The following is an 18,191-nucleotide window of genomic DNA, read 5'->3' on the forward strand; positions in this document are numbered from 1 at the left end:
ATCTCTGTGCTTAAGGGAAAGGAAAAAGCAACCAAACTTAGTGTTCCATGAATCATGAAGTCAGTAACTCTCCATCATCATTTCCCCCTAATTTGTTAGAGAAAGTTCCCAACAGAATTTATACAAGAGGTGGTACAAGGAAAATTAGGGTGGACATTGCTTAATAAGAACTTTGTAAGTGAAAACCAACACCAAGCAGTTTCACTGCCCTGTATAAAATGGTCTGCAGTAGAAATGATCTGTGCTGTATTACACCTTTCCAAGACCGCTTTGAAAAATTATTCCATTATTTTGAAATTAGATAAACTCAAGAATACTGTAGCTTTTGCTGTTACACTTTGTAATTTTGAGCGTCTGAGTGGCAGAGAGAAAGGAAATAATTTAGAAGCACGGACCTGGAAAACAGCTTTGAGAAGCTTGTGTGTGTTCACCAATGTAAGGGCAAGCAGAGCCCTAAACCATGAAATTAGCACTGACTGAGAAACTCCACAGAAACAGATCCCTGAACTTGATCTTTAAGGAAATTAATTAGCTATGACACTAACGTTGCACACCAGGGCTTTGCACTGTGCTCCAACTTAGTGAGAGTTTCTATTCCATAAATTCCTTTAACCAGTCTGATTAGCACTTCTAAGAGAGCCTCAGCTGTAAGAAAAGTCCGTGAGTAGGTGTGAGAAAGAAAAGGTCTGACGGCACCGTTGCCCCTGTGTATTTATCACACAGCAGGAAAAGTTGGTCTATTAATAGTATTTACATTTGTTATTTGGTAAATAGCAAACTATTATTGGACAATTATAGTAAAGGTCAAGAGCCACTTTTTTTTTTCTCCCTTTCAGAATCATGCTTATTCTGTGTTTAACTCCAGTTAAAAAATGCTTTTCATAAAGTAATATAGTGCAGCATCATGTGGATGTATCAGAGCTTATGACACAGGCTTAATTTAATGGTAAAAGATAAGAATTTTCAGTGGTGCTTGCTCAGGTGTCCTTAATAACATCCTGCTCCGGCTTTCACACGGCTTTGTTATAAAAAATAATAATAATAATAGTAATAAGGATTCATACAATGTAGCTTTTTTCATATAAATATTGTCCAAGTGACAATAGATGTTTATAATCAGCTCCAGCAGCAGCCAGCGAGCCCACTGCTGGTGTGTTGTTGCTGGGGGTGCACAGGGCTGCAGGAAATGAAAACAACTTCAGAAGGAGGAAAGATTAAATACAATCAATCCATCACGGCACAATAACAACGGGCTAGCAGGGTTTTAATGGACTAAATAGCGTAATGTGTTTGGTTTGGGAACCGCAGAGCTTAATCAAGTATTTTTAAATTTTTTAAACAGTAAATGGCCTTTTCTGCAAAGGATGTACACATTTGCAGTGCATAAATCAGCTCCTGAGTCCCAGGATCCTGATCTCATGGTCTTTACATGCAATTAACTTTAACTCTCTTTTCTGAGGGAGTGCCTGCTCATTCCGGCAGCGAAAGGTGACGCGATGAGTTGTCGCTGTTGGTTTTCCATCATTTTGTTCCATTCATACCTCTGTGCTCTTCTCCCAAAGCACTTTCAGGCTGTGGATTAGGCACAAACCCCATTCCAGGGTGACCTCGGGACCCGAGCAGCCCAGTGATGGCACAGCCGTTCACCAAGCAAGACCTGCACGGTGTCCCTGGCAGAGCACGCCCCAAACACCACTCACAGTCTCACCTTTAATCCCTAACCCTTTCCCAGAGTATGACTGGTTTTTGTTTAAGCTCAGCCTCCTCAGTCTGTGCCTGGTTTAAGCCCAGCCTGCACAGTCTGTGTCCCATGGCCCTGCACGGGTATTCCCAGCCCGGCTGCTGGGAAGGGGATCAGGAAGGCTCCTATTTAGAGGGCTGGGCCCAGTATGGGGTTTATTTAACACTCTACAAATGTCAGGTTTATTTAACACTGCGCAGGTTTCAGGCAGGACAGCATGTAGATATGACAGCTGTCTTTTAAATTATGCAGAAGAACAAGCTGAGGGCAAATAAAACTGAGCAGTGGCTTGTTAAATGAATCTGTTGAATACAGCAATAGCTATTCCTTCACAAAACTCGTGGCATCATTTTGCAATAAAATCAGGTAAAATTGAGGGTGCATGTACTCTCTGACATGCTTGCTAGATGTGATGATATAAACACATATTGCCAACATAAAATATGCACACACGCTCACACACATATATCTCTCATCTGAGATCACCAATAACTTATCCTTTGCCAAAATGAGATGGAAAATTGACAAAACATGTATAGTTAATATACCCACTCACAGACTACTTTTGAGAAATCTAGTTCATGCATTATGCATTAAGCAACTGCACATGCATCAACAGATATTATGGTGATGGAGGTGCCTGTCTTGTCAAAATGTAGGGGGCACATTAAAACACCACTGAATGACACCAGAACTGGGAGCCTTGAAGGAAAGCTCAACCAGAAGCTAAAAGGAGTGCTGGGAATGCCAGTCTCTCCAAAAAAAAGTCAGATGCCTCTGAATGTAATCTCAGTGCAAATCCCCCAGTTTACAAGTAGAGGATCCCCACAGACCACTGGCCCTGCTACCTCCTACACAAGAAATATTTCCAATCTTAAAGCTTCAGTTTAGGAAAGTCTCATTATCCAAAGTTGGTTTTTTTTTCCCCTTTATACTTAAAAACTAAATGTTGCAGTGAGGAAGAAAATATGAATTCAGAGGAAGCAAATGTTTGAAGCATTTTCAAGTAAACACTAAAACTAATTGGAAAATGTTTGAAACAAATGTTCTTGTTTAAGTTATGGTAAATGTTTTCCAAAGCATTAATTAAGGAAGACATGCTAGATACAGGGAAGTGCTCATGCCTGTACCTGTGATACTTTATGGACAAATACTGGAAAATACTAAAAAAGGAGAAGTTGTCTTCCTCTCCTTTAAAGCAGATTTTAAGTAGAGCATTCTACTTTAACACTCCCAGGTGAAGGATTGGTGTGAAACTGCACATGAACAAGACACTGCTGTGCTGAACTGCTTGACAGAAATGCAAAATAAGCCAACGAATTACTGGAGAAAAACAATCTAGCTGGGAATACAGAATCGCTGTGATTCCAGGCTCTTGTTCCCTAATTATGTAAATACCAATGTAAATAGACAGCTTCGTGTTGACATTTTTCACAATAAAAAATTATAACCTGTTTGAATGGATTGAATAAAAAGTGTAGCAGGGAAACAGATACACATTAATATCCCCCCAAAACCTTGAGAATGTTATGATTTTTAAATACAGGAAATGCATTCAATCCGCATCCACGGGTGGAAGTGTTTGACCCGATAAAACTGTTATTTTAGATTGCAACCTCCTTTGGTATCTTTTATGTTTTTCCCATTGGCATTTGTTCTCTGTTCATCTGCTTCTTTAGTCCTGGCTTGTGTGGTATCATGCCACCATGACCAAAGTGACAGACTTTTGTCTCTGCTGGATTAATCAGTGTGTTCTTTGATCCATAACATATGCTCCTCGTAGACATTTAACGTCAACATATTCAAGATTTGTGGTCTGGCAGCTCGGTGCCTGATGTTAACCCAGCTGATAGACACTTTACAGTATTTAATTTTATCTTTTTTTTCTTTAATGGAGCCTGCCTTTCATCCATAATAGAGCTTAAACAACAGAGAGCATGTGATGTTAAATATTTGGGTTGATAGCTTTGCTTGGAGATAAATTATATTTTTTTTTGCGGGGGAGGGAGGGAAGCAGTGAGAGGCTGCCCAGACAAACACCAGCTCTCCCCAGGCACAGCTTGTACGTTTTGATGCACATTTGGGACACAGGGTTTGTGTGTTCATGGTCAGGGAAGAGGACATGAGCTCCACAGCACCAGTTCTGATGTCCCAAGGTCTGTCCAGGACCTTGATATGCTGTTCCAGGGACATGGCCAGGCATCCCAGCTGATGGAAAACCAGGGGCAATTAGTTCAGTTGCCAAAACCTGGGCTGCTGTGACTTAATCTTGAGAGGACTTTCTGGTGAAAACCCAAAGTGTGTTTGCTGGGATGAAGCTTTGTTTCCTCAGGATGCTGTGTCAAACTATAAAAAGTTTCATCAGAGGGAACTGGCAAAGGGCAGGGAAAAGAACAGAAAGAATAGGGGGTGAGCCAAGATATTTTTCCTTTAGTGTATCAATTAAAGAAAGGATATCAATTAATGAGATTCAAAGTGTTTAATTATTTTTCATTGAGAAGTATAGCATGTGATTTATGGCTCAGCCACTCCTTTACTGATCATGCTGCTATAAAGGGCTACATAATATATGACTTTCTACTGTGTCGTGCACAGCTAGAAATGGCAAGTATAAAATGGGATTAACTGCCCTAAAAATAGTCTGGGCTTAAAATTACTTGTACAAGGCTGATGTCAAAACTCCCTTTGACTTCAGAGGATGCTGAATTGCCTCCTCATCCCCACCTTCTGCTGCACACAGGCACATCCCTGTCCATGGCAGATCTGTACTGGGCCCCTAAAATAGAATGTGTAATACAGAGCAGAGAGGATTCTTATTATTTTTTTAAAGCACTGCCCTGCCATGAAGAATTAAACAGAAAATGAATGGGGAAACCAAATGTCAGCTGCTCCCTTAGACTTCAAGGTTCAGGAAACTGCTTAGTGGGAGTAGGAAGAGACTGGCAGGCTGAAATGTAAGAGAATAATTGCATTATAAGAAGATTATGGAAGATTATTTTTTCTTGCGGGCCCCAGATTTCTACAAAAACAATCCTGAATTGCGTCCTACGTGGCAGAATGAATTCCCCCAGTCCTCCAAAAGTCATGGGTTTATTAACTGCCCGTTCCTCTGGTGTGCGAAATTAAAAACGGGCTCGTACTGCTAAAGGTTCCATGCATCTTCCCCTCCTTTGACAACGTGGAGCTTAATGTGATTAACAACGTGGCAGCTCGTAGGAAGAAGAAAAATAATTGTTTGGGGTTTTTTTTTCAATATACAACCCCCCTAATAATTCAGAAATCAATATGCATCCCCAGAGAGGTCCCCCAGCAGAGGTTTGGGGAGCAGGGTGGGCTGGCTCCATTTCCCTGTCAGTGTGACGCTCCCGCAGCCCTGGATGGCCTGGCTTTTTTTCCTGATGTTTAACTATAACCACTGGGACTGGAATCACAGCTCCTCGTGGCCCAGTATGAATATTAATAAGACACTGGGCCATGGAGTTCCTCGCTGATTTTGACAGTTTAAAGGATCAGTTAGTTAATTAGAAGATGACATGGCACATCGCATCCCTTGGCTCCGTCCTGCCTTCTGTCTCCTCTTTTCATTTTCGTTTTTGACATGTTAGATTACATCATTACTTGTAGTTTCACTTGTTAGCCACACCATGAAATGAGACTATTTTAGGCTGTAATTATTGTGATTTCTCTCCTCTGCTAAGAACATGGAACTCAAAGAAAGCAGACAGCAACTTGAATTTCAAAGACTTAAGAATACATGACTGGTGGTTTATAACATTCTAACTACAGCCAATAAGCAGAAAAAAAAAATTAAGTAGGACAGAAAATTGTGTTGATTGTCATACTGGCAACCAGTCTAGTATTTTAAGTAGGCACCCCCATCATCTGGGCTTTATTTGTGAGTTAATTAATGTTCTCATAAGTGTATTTCTCAGAAATCTTGAGTCTCTTCCCCCTAGTCATGAACTGATTGTGCCTCTAGAGGTGTACATGCAATCCAGTACATTCATTCATTGCACTACCCAAAACAAAATCTGAGTTTTCCATCAGCACCATAGTCACAACAGACAAAAATAATTAGGATAGAAAGCACAGCACTGCAACAGCCCCCTTGTTTGGGGGAGCAACAGAAGAGACCAAGGATACACAGGGAATAAGAAATGTCATTGAAATCCTATTTTTCTCGTCTACAACTGATCCCAAAATAGACAACCCACAACTCAAAACATAAAAATTTAAAATAAGCTGCAAACACCATAAATCATACAAACCTTCAGGTGCTGCATCCCAGTGTCATGCTGCAGTCAGCCCTCAGGACAAAAATTCTGGACATGTAATATAACTTTGGAAGAGCAAAACCCACTTATTTTGTGTATTACTAGCAAATCTCATTAATTAATAATTGTCTTTTAATTTACATTCTGCCTGTTAAATTCTTATTAAGCACATTGGTCTATTTCTGCAGAGAAATGCAGGAAAACACGAGTCTGCAGAAAAACTGGAATGCAGTTTCTGGACAGGGGAAAACCTGCAACTCTGGGACTTCACTAGAAATGGAAATATTAGTGGGTGAATGTGCCTTCAGATAGGAATAATCCTTTCTGGCTTATTATTGGTGTTCATCACAGTGTCTGATTGCCTGTGCACTTTGACATTTCTTTTGTCAAGTGTTTATATTTGTGCATTCATTTCAATGCTGCTTGATCAATACTGGTTATCAGAGTGTGTGTTTTGAGGGAAGAAGGTGCAGAGGAATTACAGCTGCACGATAACTCAATGAGTTCAGCCAATGCAATAACCCGTGTAGGTAATTTACTTTTTTCATTAAGGTAAACACGTCACCTCCCACTGATTCACAGGGATTCCCAAAAATAACAGGTGGAAATCACTTCCATTGCCGTTGAGGATAAAGCTGGGAAATGTGACCTGGAGAAGGAACAAAGCTGGGAGTTGTGTGCCCTCCAGCAGCTGCCAACAGTTGGATTTGATGATCTTAGAGGTCTTTTCCAAGCTATGATTCTATGACTTTACTCATTGAACTAGAATTTGTGTTAAAGATGAGCCAAGAAAGGCATGATAAGTGTCCTTCTTAAAAGGGATTAGTGCCCTAGGATGTCTTTTATCCAATCAATGTTATTGCAGTAGGATTGATTTTGTAGTGAAAGGAGATGAAACAGCATCACTGCAATTTCATAGGCTGGTGAGATTATATTGTAAAGAGCGTAAATGGAAACCAAGAATGATTCCACATTGTTGGTGTGTTTCACACACTAAACCACAGAAACCCGGACACCAGAGCGCTGGTGGGACCTGAGCCACCTCTTGGATCCTCACAGAGTTTTCAGATTACGTTGTGGGAGAGCACAGGTGAATTCACAGCACAGGCACAGCCTGGCTCTGGGACTGCAAACCACTCCAAGTCCCCACATCCCCCATTTCTCCTCTCCTACCCCTCACACCTGATGTGTTTTTACATTTTGCTGCAGCAGAGATGACGGCAGCTGCCCATTCCCAGCAGGGTCCTGCGGTCACTGCTGTCCCCTCTGTGTGCCCACAGTGGAATTAATCACACAGAGCAGCTCTGGAACTAATGCCAGTCTCCTTCAGTGGAAATACATCTCTCCCGACTTCAAAGACAGAAATGAACACTTACATTTCCTTTGTTCCTAAAAGGCTCGAATCCCGTTTCATTCAAGGTCTGCTCATCTCCAGGGTCTTCCCTGCATAGGAGCTCTAGCTGAGAATTAGCAGTCAGATCCCTCCCTGTCCACCTGAACCTAGAAAGGAAGACAGAGGCAAACATACGAGCAACTCCTTTCATATTGACTGCCATTTACCATTAATACTTAATATTCCCACTTACCTTATTCATCAGATGGTTAATATAAAACCTAATGAACCAGAGATGGCATTCCTGTTTTGCTCTGTTTCAAATCAAGTGTGGAGTAGTAAAAACTGAGAAATGAAAGTTAATGCCTTTTCAAATAGAAATGGCTTAGAATTCTTAATATGAATACAGTAGCTAAAATACAGAAGTGAGTGAAGACTGATCCTTAGCAGGTCTTGGCAGTTTCTGGCCATAGATTATTAAGCATTATTCAGCTGACCCTAAGGGGAGTTCATCTGGACACATTAAGGTCAGAGCCTAGAAGCATTTGGACACAGTCAAATGGATTTTACACCTTTGTATCTCTCTGACATTACTGTTTTGCTTCAGCAAACTGCCTAATATCAGATATATCCTACTGGGCACCTTTCTAAATCACTTCAATTTTCTTTGTCCCTGGGCTACAGTTACATGATCAGGAGCCAAAGCTATCACAGACTATGATATACTATTTTACTTGCTCGTTTGTATTAGAATGAACTTTATTAGCTTTTGGGCACGTGCCTATCAGTTTTAAAGATTAAGTATTATGTCAATAGCTTTTATGCAGCGTTCAAGTACACCTAGTCATTTTGCTGCTCTGAGATTATTAAAAGTGTATTATCACTTTTACAGAAAACATTCTGATTTTGAAATGAACCATCACTCAGAGCAGCCTATGCTTACCAATACTGTGCCCCTAAAGTGATATTTAAGAGCAAAATCAAAATGGGGATTGATGCTCTGCACGTAATTTTAGATTTGAGAGCATGTGAGCCTTATCAACACAAGTGTATAACTAACATTTTACTCCACACTCCTTTGCTTTCATTATCCACTTTCTTGCTTTCAATGTTCTTAATTTGCTATTATTGTATATTCTTGTAACTGCTAACAATAATCACAGAGCACTTTTACCATGTAGAAACTGATAACTTGTGCAAACTTAAAATTATCATTCTTCTTAAATAGAAGCTGTCCGGTTAAATAACCTGTAAAATTTACAGAGATGAGCTTGGCTGTTCCAGCATCCAAACCAGGAAGTCAAAGATGCTTTTTTTGCGAGGAAGCTGAGGTTTCAGCTGATGTGGAAGGAGCTTTTAGAGCACAAATCCAGCCCATAATCAATTTTCTCATTTCCTTGCCAGTCTTCCGTGCTTTTGGTTTTGTGGTTTTGTGGTGGCTGCCTGCATCGTGTCACAAACAGGAGAATGGACAGGAATTGCCTGGGATTTGAGCTAAGAAGCAACGAGTGTGATGTGCCCCCAGGTCCCTCGGTTGGGTATTGCTGGGCTTGGTGTGTCTCAGCTGGCAGATGGGGCTCTGGAGCTGGTTATGCTCAGGTGAAAGAGCACTCCCTTCTTGATTAGTTCACTCTCTGGCCTCGGCAGCTGAAAGCCCCTTTCACCCACTTCCATCACAGTGTCATCACTGTAAATCCAGCGTGTGCATCCCCAGGTTCAGGGATCGCCTTTTGTCTTCATCTTTGACCAGGACCTCTTGGCACTGCTGTAATCAACCCCCGGAGGGGCAGCCCAGGGGAGGAGGAGTTTCGTGGTCCACAGGTCAGCTCTCAGCATCCCGACTCTCCCCATCAGAAGGTCTCAGTGGCATATTAAACAGTTATTTACCCTATTCTGACCTCATCGTTCTGCTTCACGAAAGGCTGAATTAACACAATAGCGTTTCTCCTGTCTGCTGGCCTGGCAGTGCTGGTGCTCTGATGCTCCTGGAATATCACTGTCTTTCTCAAGGGGCATAAATTAAAGAGACACCAGACTCCTTAAAGAGCTTTGAGGACAGAACAGTTCCTTCAGCAGTTTAACAATAAGTACCATTTCATTTAAGTCACTTCTGAGCACTGGAACTCTTTCAGAGATGCTAAGTGGAGCAAATAAGGATCTCGAGACTTCGACATTAACTGATGGGAATAAAGCCAGAGTTTTACATTTGCTTTCACATCCTCCCTTGTGGTGTGTTTTAGTTTAAATATTTTGGCTCAGTCTTGAAGCTTCCAATGCATAGGCAGATTGCTATGCCCACATGCAAAAAAAAAAAAAAAATAAACCCACCAGAATTGAGATCTTTTTGTCGTTATATTTAGAGTATGTATTTAATTATTGTGCCTGCACAATGCCATAGAAAATCCTGGTTTGCTTTCACATATTAAACAAAGGACTTTTCAGAAGGGTATTTTTAAATTAGATCCACACTAATTACATGTATTATTAAGAACCCGACGCTTCGGAGCTATCAGTGGGTTGTATTATTGAACATTTGTAAACAAACACAAGGAAACAGAACTCATTCTGAACACATTCCCAACAGAGGCACTCGAGCTTTAATAGAGGTAACCCAATGGCTGTAATTAAAAAGCACCTTCACACACTTTGAAAAATCCCAGATACTTAACTTTAAAATACGGTTGTGTAATACAGTTTTCTTTTTCCCCACTCTGTGTAACCATAATCTGTACAGTTCCCTGACTTCTGTTTATTTAACACACCAATGCAAGAATTATTTATAAAGTCACAGCTGTTCTCTTTCCTAGCTTTTGTTTCTCACAAGTCTTAAATATTTGTAAAAACAAGAAAAGTAATTAAAGTATTGATACATTAAGCAAACATTTCCCATTTCACTCTGCTTAAATAGGGGTCATTTGTTCAAACAGAACCTGCTAAGGATATGTACAAAAATATAATGTTAAATAGTTGCTACGGACTAGGAAAGCCAGCTTGCATTTAAAGGAACAAAACAAACAATGCCAGGCCATCAGGGGTATCACAGGAGCCACTCCAGCACTAGGAACTCCCAGCACCGAGGGGTTGGTGCTTGGCCAGGTCTGTGCAGGAGCTGTGAGCCATCTGCTCCTCTCACAAAGGACACGAGTTTATTCTTGCTGGTGGGAACTGCTGTCCGAGAGCCAACCCTTGGCAGCGTCAGCCCCCAGCCTTGAAAAGCTGGCAGAGAGTGCTTTTTAGCCTTTGAGTTCCCTAATAATGATCCCCTGCAGGGTGCAGGTCCCTCATGAGTGCTTTATTCCCCTCTTTATTCTGATTCACCATCCCGTGCAGACAGGCAGGACACTTGAAGTGCATCGGCCTCCCGTGGATTCCCCCCTTACCTGCCAGCACCTGGCTTGGCTTAATCATGGAATAAATCAAACGTTTAAACTGCGAAATTTATATTAGGTTTGTAGTTGCAAGCTGAGAGATTGTAAATTGCAGCTAAGGCACGTACAGAAAGCAAAGCCTGCCTGTGGTCTGTGGCAGGGCTCTTTCCTCACTGTCACCCATCCTCTGTCCAGGACCTCCAGGTTCCCAGGGGTGAGAGCAGCACCCTCGCCGTTGCGGTGGCTCGTGCAGTCTGGCTGCTTCCCACCTTTGGAATTAGCTTTTGGACACAAGAGCAAATGTCTTGATTGCCTAGCCAGGTATCCTAGTAAAAGGGATTTTGCAGATTTGGTCACATGCAGCCAGTGGGGGAGCGAGTAATCTAGATAAATGCTAATGAAAGCTCTCGCTGGCACCTTGTGTATTCAAAGGCTATTTCCCATTGTTCCCAGTCAGCTGGCTCGCTGACTTCCCATTCAGCCTGGACTGCTCAGATTCAGCTGGGACCACTCTGACATTCACATTACACGTGATATGAGCCATCCACTCCCGCACATTTTGTTAAGCTCATTATCTGTGGCGCACGGGTGAGACCACACATGACACATTGTTAACGCAGATGACAGACCCCGTAACGAGCTGCCTTATCTGGACATACCAAAGGAAGCCAGTTAACCTGCACCAGGTACAGCAGGCACTGAGGAGGGTGCCTGTAAGGCACCAGGCTTGTCTTAATACATATATTATAAAACAAGTGTCGTCTCACAGTTAACATCCAGCCCATCCCGGGCAGCTCCCGTGGCTCTTCCTGCCTGTCTGGGTCCAGCAGTGAGGAGCACTGAGAACATCTCTTTGTTCTTGATATCAGACCTCCAACATCACAAAGAGCAATTAGAGAACAGAGCTGGCCTCATCAGACCTTCTGGCATCACCCACGGAACTCATTTATCACGGAAGAAGTCTCATAGGAATTAAAACTGAAAACTTGCACCAACTTTGTGCTAAGCACATGCAAATTGCAGCAGCTTAGAGGCTGACCAAATTTAGCAGATTTCACAGGGACAACGCAAACCATCCCAGTGCCAAACTTCAAATTCTTGTTTCGTATTATGCTGATACTAAAACCCTCTCAAAGAAAACATATCCAGAATTTCTTAACATGGCAAACAACTTTTTTTTTCCCCCCTGTAATATTACTCTTGGAAATGACTGAAACACTTGGCCTTAAACATACCATTAAAGGCAAAAATCAGCACTGGACAATGCCCAGAACAAGAGTTTGCAGCCCAAATGTTTAAAGTTTGGCAAAATACTGTGAAAACTAGTCTCTGTTAACCTGAGGCAGCGCTATCATTTTTGCCTTTGAGATGAATAGGGAAATAAAGAATTAGATTTCAATAATGGAAACCATCTCCAGTGAGATGAGCACTGGCCTGGCTGCCAGGGCAGTTTATTCACCAGAGCAACAGTGCCACAAAGCCCCCAGCCCTCTGAGCCAGGCTTTGTTGCTGAGCACCACAGTGGGGCTGTGTCAGCTGAAGCATCTGAAACATCACATTTATGGGACCCTCCACTTGTACATCAAAACAAGCCTTCTGCTGGGCTTACTCTCCTGGCCCGATTTAGGGATTATCTCTTGGAATCAGATGAAACATTATCTCATGCAGTCTATCATGTTGCTATAGGGAAATAACAAATAGGTGCGTTTCCGTTGAAAATGGAAATTAAATATCCCGCATGTTTCTGGTTTCTTTCTAAGCAGATCCAGCTGCATGCTGTTTCTAAAAAAAATTCCTGACTGACCTCAGCCACCTGAATAGAACAATAGCATTTAAATAGCATCTAGTATTCAAGAAGAAACTTAATTGCATTAGAAAAAAAAAATCATGGACAACATCTTTGGAAGTTTTACCTTAAGTTACTTAATTAAATTACATAACCAAAAATTATCTAATCAAAGCCATAAACTTTTTTACAATTTCCATAGAGTCTCTTTTTTTTATTTAACTCAGTTATCTTCATCATCTTTTTCTGCTTTTGAGGGAACACTAGTACCCTCATCCAAAAAGTTTTCCAGTTGTTCAAGATCCACAATCACTGGCTGTCAACCAACTTTGGAAAAGCTGTAGTATATGACTGGCATATCTAACCAGGGATAGCCTGAATCATTCCTCAGCCTTGAGAGCAGCCCTGAGGTCCAGACTGCCTTGCTCTAAACTTACAAGTTCTGACACCATCACAGCAGTGGGGGCACATCAGGGAGACACCACCGTCAACAGCACTGGGATGGAGTCCCTGCCTGCTTTAATTTCAGGAGTTTGGCAGGGATTTCAGTCATGGGTGGAGTTAGAAGGGACCTCTGGAGGATATCCAGTCCAGCCCCCCTGCCAAGGTTGCACAGGTTCACATCCAGGAGGCTTTTGAATATCCCCAAAGAAGGAGACTCTACAATCTCTCTGGGCAGCCAGCCCCATTCCAGGGCTCTGTGACCCTCAAAGTAAAGAAATTTCTCCTCATATTCAGACAGAACTCCTCATGTTTCAGTCTGTGCCCATTGTCCCTCGTCCTGTCACTGGGCACCACTGAAACGAGGTCTCCTTTCTTTTTTATCCGGTAGGAAGGCAGATTTTGCTACCAAAATAAAGTCTCAGAGTGAAGGGACCCCCTTCTTGTCAGTGTTTACTAAAGTTGTGCTAAAACCTGGCCAGCATCAACTGCACTGCAGTAATTTAACATTTTAATGCAAACTATGGGTCACTCCAAATGTAATAAGAGCTGAATATCCTACAAGATACCTACAGCAAACACCTGTCAAGAGAGTTTGGACAGAAAAGATCATCCTTACACAACATTTCCATTGTGATCCACAGAAACTCGCTAAGCAAATGCTCAGAAACCAGTTGGAAAACCATAGCACAGGATCCAGACTCTGCCTGGGTTGGAATGGCACCTTTGGTCTCATTCCTGACTATTCTGTCATTTTCTTTATAGCAGAATGAATGGAAATAGGGTTATAAAAATGCACACCTTCTGAATGCTTAAACAACTGGGAAAATTACGGTCAATCCACACTCGTAACACAAGGCAGTGTTTCCCACAGGCTGGAAAATATCCATAAAGCCTGTGACTTAGGAGTACTTTTCTAGCTCATTGGGCAGTTCACTGATGTTTTATCCTTTGCATCTAAGGCACAGGTTTAATGTGGATCTAAGCACTCAAATGCTGAGCAGCCATAAATGCCATGCTTATTTTATTGTATGTATTTTTATAATCTCATAAAGTTTGTATTTTTAATATAGCAAAGAATATGTGAACCTGTCATTTACACCATTCAGATACACAATGAGAGTCAGAAGCATAGATGGCCATTTTTCACTTGGAAATACATATTAATCTAAAGCTAAGCTATATTAATACAAAGCATTCTTTTTTGTTGGTTTGGGGCTTTTTTCCCCCTAAATCCTCGTACATTCTCATATATCTTCTTTGCTTTACAGCCAGGTCCTAAGGCTCTGAGTAGGCTTTCAGGGACAGAGATGCCTTTCTCTGTTGTGATTGTTAAATGCCCAGTTCAGCCAGCTCCTGCTGTAAAACTGAGGCTCACAGACAGCACCACAATCCGAGGGGGAAATAAATTCCAATGAGCATTTTCAACTTTGCCACGGCTGAGTTTTGTGCCCTGGCATTCCTCTCGCTGTGCCTCACATTCAAACTGCGGTTCTGCCCCGCTTGAATATGGCAAGAATTATCCTGGGGGGACCGTAGTTAAGACGTAGCCGTGTTTATTTGTAATTGCTACAAAATGGTTTACAAAATTGTTAGTGTCCTTTATTACGCCCGCTACTGAAGCACTCGCCTGTTAATTAGAGAAATTTCAGCTGTCATAGCTGGCAATTACGGCTCCTGTATCACTGTCTGCTATGAATAGTCAATGAGGGCTGATTAATATGCATGAGTGGCACTATATAGCGGGTGGCTGGGCGCGGAGTGCGGCAGAGGGAGGGAGCTGGGGAGGCTGGAGCTGCCGGGGAAGGAGGAGAAGAAGAAGAGCAAAGCAGGAGAGCTCCGCAGCCCCCGGAGCCGTGCTGGGGTGCCGAGGATACCTGATGTGTGCCGGCTGACGGGGCGAGGAGGAGGAGGAGGAGGGTTTTCTGCCGCTGCAGTTTAAACATGGGATGCAGTTTGTGCACTCTGCAGAAGCAGGAGGAGCAGTACAAGTTACTCTATGAAGTTTGTCAGGTAAAGAGCTGCGTTTCGTTCCTCTTCTAGGCTTGTGGCCGCTGTTGTTGTCGGGGGGAGCTGGAATACCAAAAGTACAGGTGGAAATGAGAGGGGGTTTGCCTTATTTGATATATGTGGGTTAATGATTATGTTTTTAGGATGTACCTTCCTATTTACACGTGCAGAGCACCAGAGATTTAAATGCAGCTGTTACACATGAAACTTCTTACAAAACTTTCATCACAAAACAAGACTCTTGTTCATTTCTCCAGTGTATATTGGGTAAAATTTCTTGACAAGGATCATGCCTTGGTCACACACTGTTTACACAAGTTAGGAGAGATGCACAGGGAGTGTTTTGTACCTGATTGTAAGTACCTGCAGCCACTTGTTTCTGTGCAGTGCATTCACTGATGCTCAGTCTGGTCTGTAAGTGCCTGTTCCTGTCAGTTTAAGTCTAATTGTTGTGGGGTTTGCAGCTTGGCGTGTAAAATTACCAGTTAACAGACACTTAGATTTGACAGCTGATTAAAACCACTGCCCTGCAGATCCTTACACACCAAATTACTCATATTAAGCTTCTGAGAAGTTTTCTATGAATGTAATAACACATCAACCTATGTAACAAAGCCATTGTTTCTGCTTTTCCTTCTGCCTGCCTCTGAAATGTCTTACTCTGGCACATCTCAAGTATGACTTGGACTGAGAAAGTGGGATGGAACCATGCAAAGCCATGGCCAGGTGTCTCAGGGTGTATTCCTGCAGAATATGAATCTTTGGAAATACTCTTAGGCTTGTGTGCTCATTGTTAACACTGAAAAGGTGAAGTGGGTTGTCTGTGCTAAGGCTCTGCATGAACAGAAACTACCCAGGTCCTTCTCCCCCCTTGCCATTCCTGAGGTGGTTCAGAGTAAGTGGCAATTGCTGGGTGACATTCCCAGCCCTGCCGTGTTCCACGCTGCCGGCAGAGGGAATTGCTCAGCAATCCCGTGTCCTGCTGCCTTCCCACCTGCAGCTGATCCCAGATCCTGATGTCACTGACAACAAAGTGAATAAAAGATGTGGTCTGTATGTTATGCTAGTAGGGAAGTGATTAAATTTTAACCACATAGTTCTGATCTAATTCTCGCCCGCTCGCCCAAAGGGCGCTGACGCCTGGTGGAATAAAAAAAAAAACTTGTGGGAGCAAATAGAAAGACATGTTGACTGTCATTTCTATTTATACCAACACACTTCCACTAAGCTGCTGTGCATGTGATAGTGGGAAGAATTTTAGAGAGAGGTAATCAGATTTCTTGGACCCTGTTCTGTGCCGAGCACTGGTCCCGGATGCTGCAGCAGCACACCTGGGGCCAGGGGTGGTCTGTGTGAATCCTCCACTCAGATCAAGCAGTGGTTGTGCTAATAATTCCTTATCCCCCAAAGTCACCAAGCTTTGGTGCAGTCTGGGTTTGAGGACTACCAGTGAGTCACATTCAGGAGTGCAACAACCAGGGCAAAGTGAGACAGCGACAGATTCTGAACGTTGTGATTGTTCAGGAAACTTGCTCAGTTTTTGTTGTGGAAAAAAAAAGGTGACAGAGAACCTTTGCCACTTAGTGACATCTCCCAACAGATGCAGCACAGCATTCTTTAAATACATGTCCTTAAATCAGTCCCAGGAACAGCCCCCCTGACATCTGAGATGTCTGAACTATCTGGTGCTGGCTGCAGGTGCAGATCCCTGGCAGGAGTTTGGACTTAGAAATCAACCTGCCCGGTGCTCCTGGTTAACTTCAGGGATGGAGGTCCTCAGGGAACCACTGTTGGAATACCCTTGGTTTCTACAGAAGTGAAAAGGTGCATATAATCCTGTAAAACTGGGATTTCTAACGTAGCAAAACCTGAATTATTTAAGACTGTAATCCCTGATTATTGTAGAATCTAAATAACTGTGCAAAATTATTTCAACGGGACTACTTTGATTTCCCTGTGTCGCAAGATAGGAGGGAGGGAATTCTATAGCTTATGGAGCACATCCAGATAATTATATGTCACTGTAACTATAAAAAGAGGTCCTCATGTAACCTACACATCGGAGCAATCACTTAAAATTTAACAGTGAGGGAGATGAAGGAACACTGTCATTTAAAATTGCAGAGTAGAAAACTTTTAAAATATACCAACAGTAGAAAAGGCCTCTCACAGTGTTTTTATATTTTGTCATCCATGTAACCCTAATATCATGTGATAAGATGACATTGCCATTTAAGAAGTCTAAGTTAGACAAAATTTGCATAACTTGGTTTTAGGGAATATTGAGCATTATTACAAATAAATCCCCTTAGCCTTTTTGTTTGAAAGTTCACGACTCCGAGATGCAGGAATTCAGAAAACACTTGAAAGAATTAATAATAGTACATAGCTTCACTTTCTCTATTATTCCAAGAGCTTTAGTGTGGCTGGGAAATTAATGCCTCAAAAAATTACAATTCCAGAAGGTCCGGTACGGCTGGCTCTGTAAGTCCTCCTAACAGTGAGCACAAAGAGGATCAAATATACCAGGGCTCAGGCTTTATCCTTTCCTCATCCATAGATAATTCAAAGAGATCCTCTTCATTAAGGGCTTTGGCACATTGCCTACAATTTCTTTTTGGGCCGCTGTGAGCTTAATGATGCAGAACAATGGTCTTCCCTCTTGTTGAGCACTTACCTTATTGTACCTTTAATCACGTAATAAAAACCAAATTAAGACACCTCGTCATTACAGCCCGTTGTAGCTGTGCATATCAATGCTCTGTGGTACAAATACAGAGGGGGCTGTGGCAGCTTGGAATCCTGATGCAGAACAGTCAGGGTGCTCCTGGCACACTCGGGATGTGTGTCCTGGTTTAGATGTGTCCCAAGGTTTACTTCCTGGCTGCATGCGGCATAGGAAATGCAGTAATTATATGCTGTTAGATGTTTGGGTTAAGTGGAAATCTTCTTCAGAACGTTTTAAAGGTTGTGAAAACAGAGGGAGAAGGGGAAAGGAAGAAGAACAGAAAATTGGATGTTTCACACCAGTTTTCCAGCGTGCTTTTTTCAGTGTTATCAGCTTCTACACAAACAATAACAGAAATAAGGGCTTTTCCCTTTGTAGGAAAGTTCCAAGGGGACCAAAAAGTAACCTCCACTGAGGGAAACTTACAGAAGGTTGAGTCATTTGAGATAAAGTTATGTTTATAAAATAACCTAAAAAAAATATTTAAGCTCTCAATTTAAATAACTTTCT

At 42.2% G+C, this 18,191-nt stretch overlaps 1 protein-coding gene across 3 annotated transcripts in view; it reads left to right on the forward strand.

Moving 5' to 3' along the window:
• PDZRN3 (PDZ domain containing ring finger 3) overlaps window positions 1-18,191 on the forward strand; it is a 134,522-nt gene that overhangs the window by 89,786 nt on the left and 26,545 nt on the right. Inside the window, exon 1 of one of the 3 annotated variants that reach the window (XM_050313189.1) lies at window positions 14,767-14,956. The exons of the other annotated variants lie outside the window; for them this stretch is intronic. Within the exon in view, the coding sequence (XP_050169146.1) occupies window positions 14,888-14,956 (69 nt within the window). The 5' untranslated portion in view covers window positions 14,767-14,887. Of the gene's footprint in view, window positions 1-14,766; window positions 14,957-18,191 lie in introns of those variants that run through there. 3 annotated transcript variants of the gene reach the window in all.

Source organism: Myiozetetes cayanensis, unplaced genomic scaffold (genome assembly GCF_022539395.1).
Source record: "Myiozetetes cayanensis isolate MyiCay16 unplaced genomic scaffold, myiCay2020 scf18, whole genome shotgun sequence".
In the NCBI taxonomy this organism is placed as follows: Eukaryota; Metazoa; Chordata; class Aves; order Passeriformes; family Tyrannidae; genus Myiozetetes; species Myiozetetes cayanensis.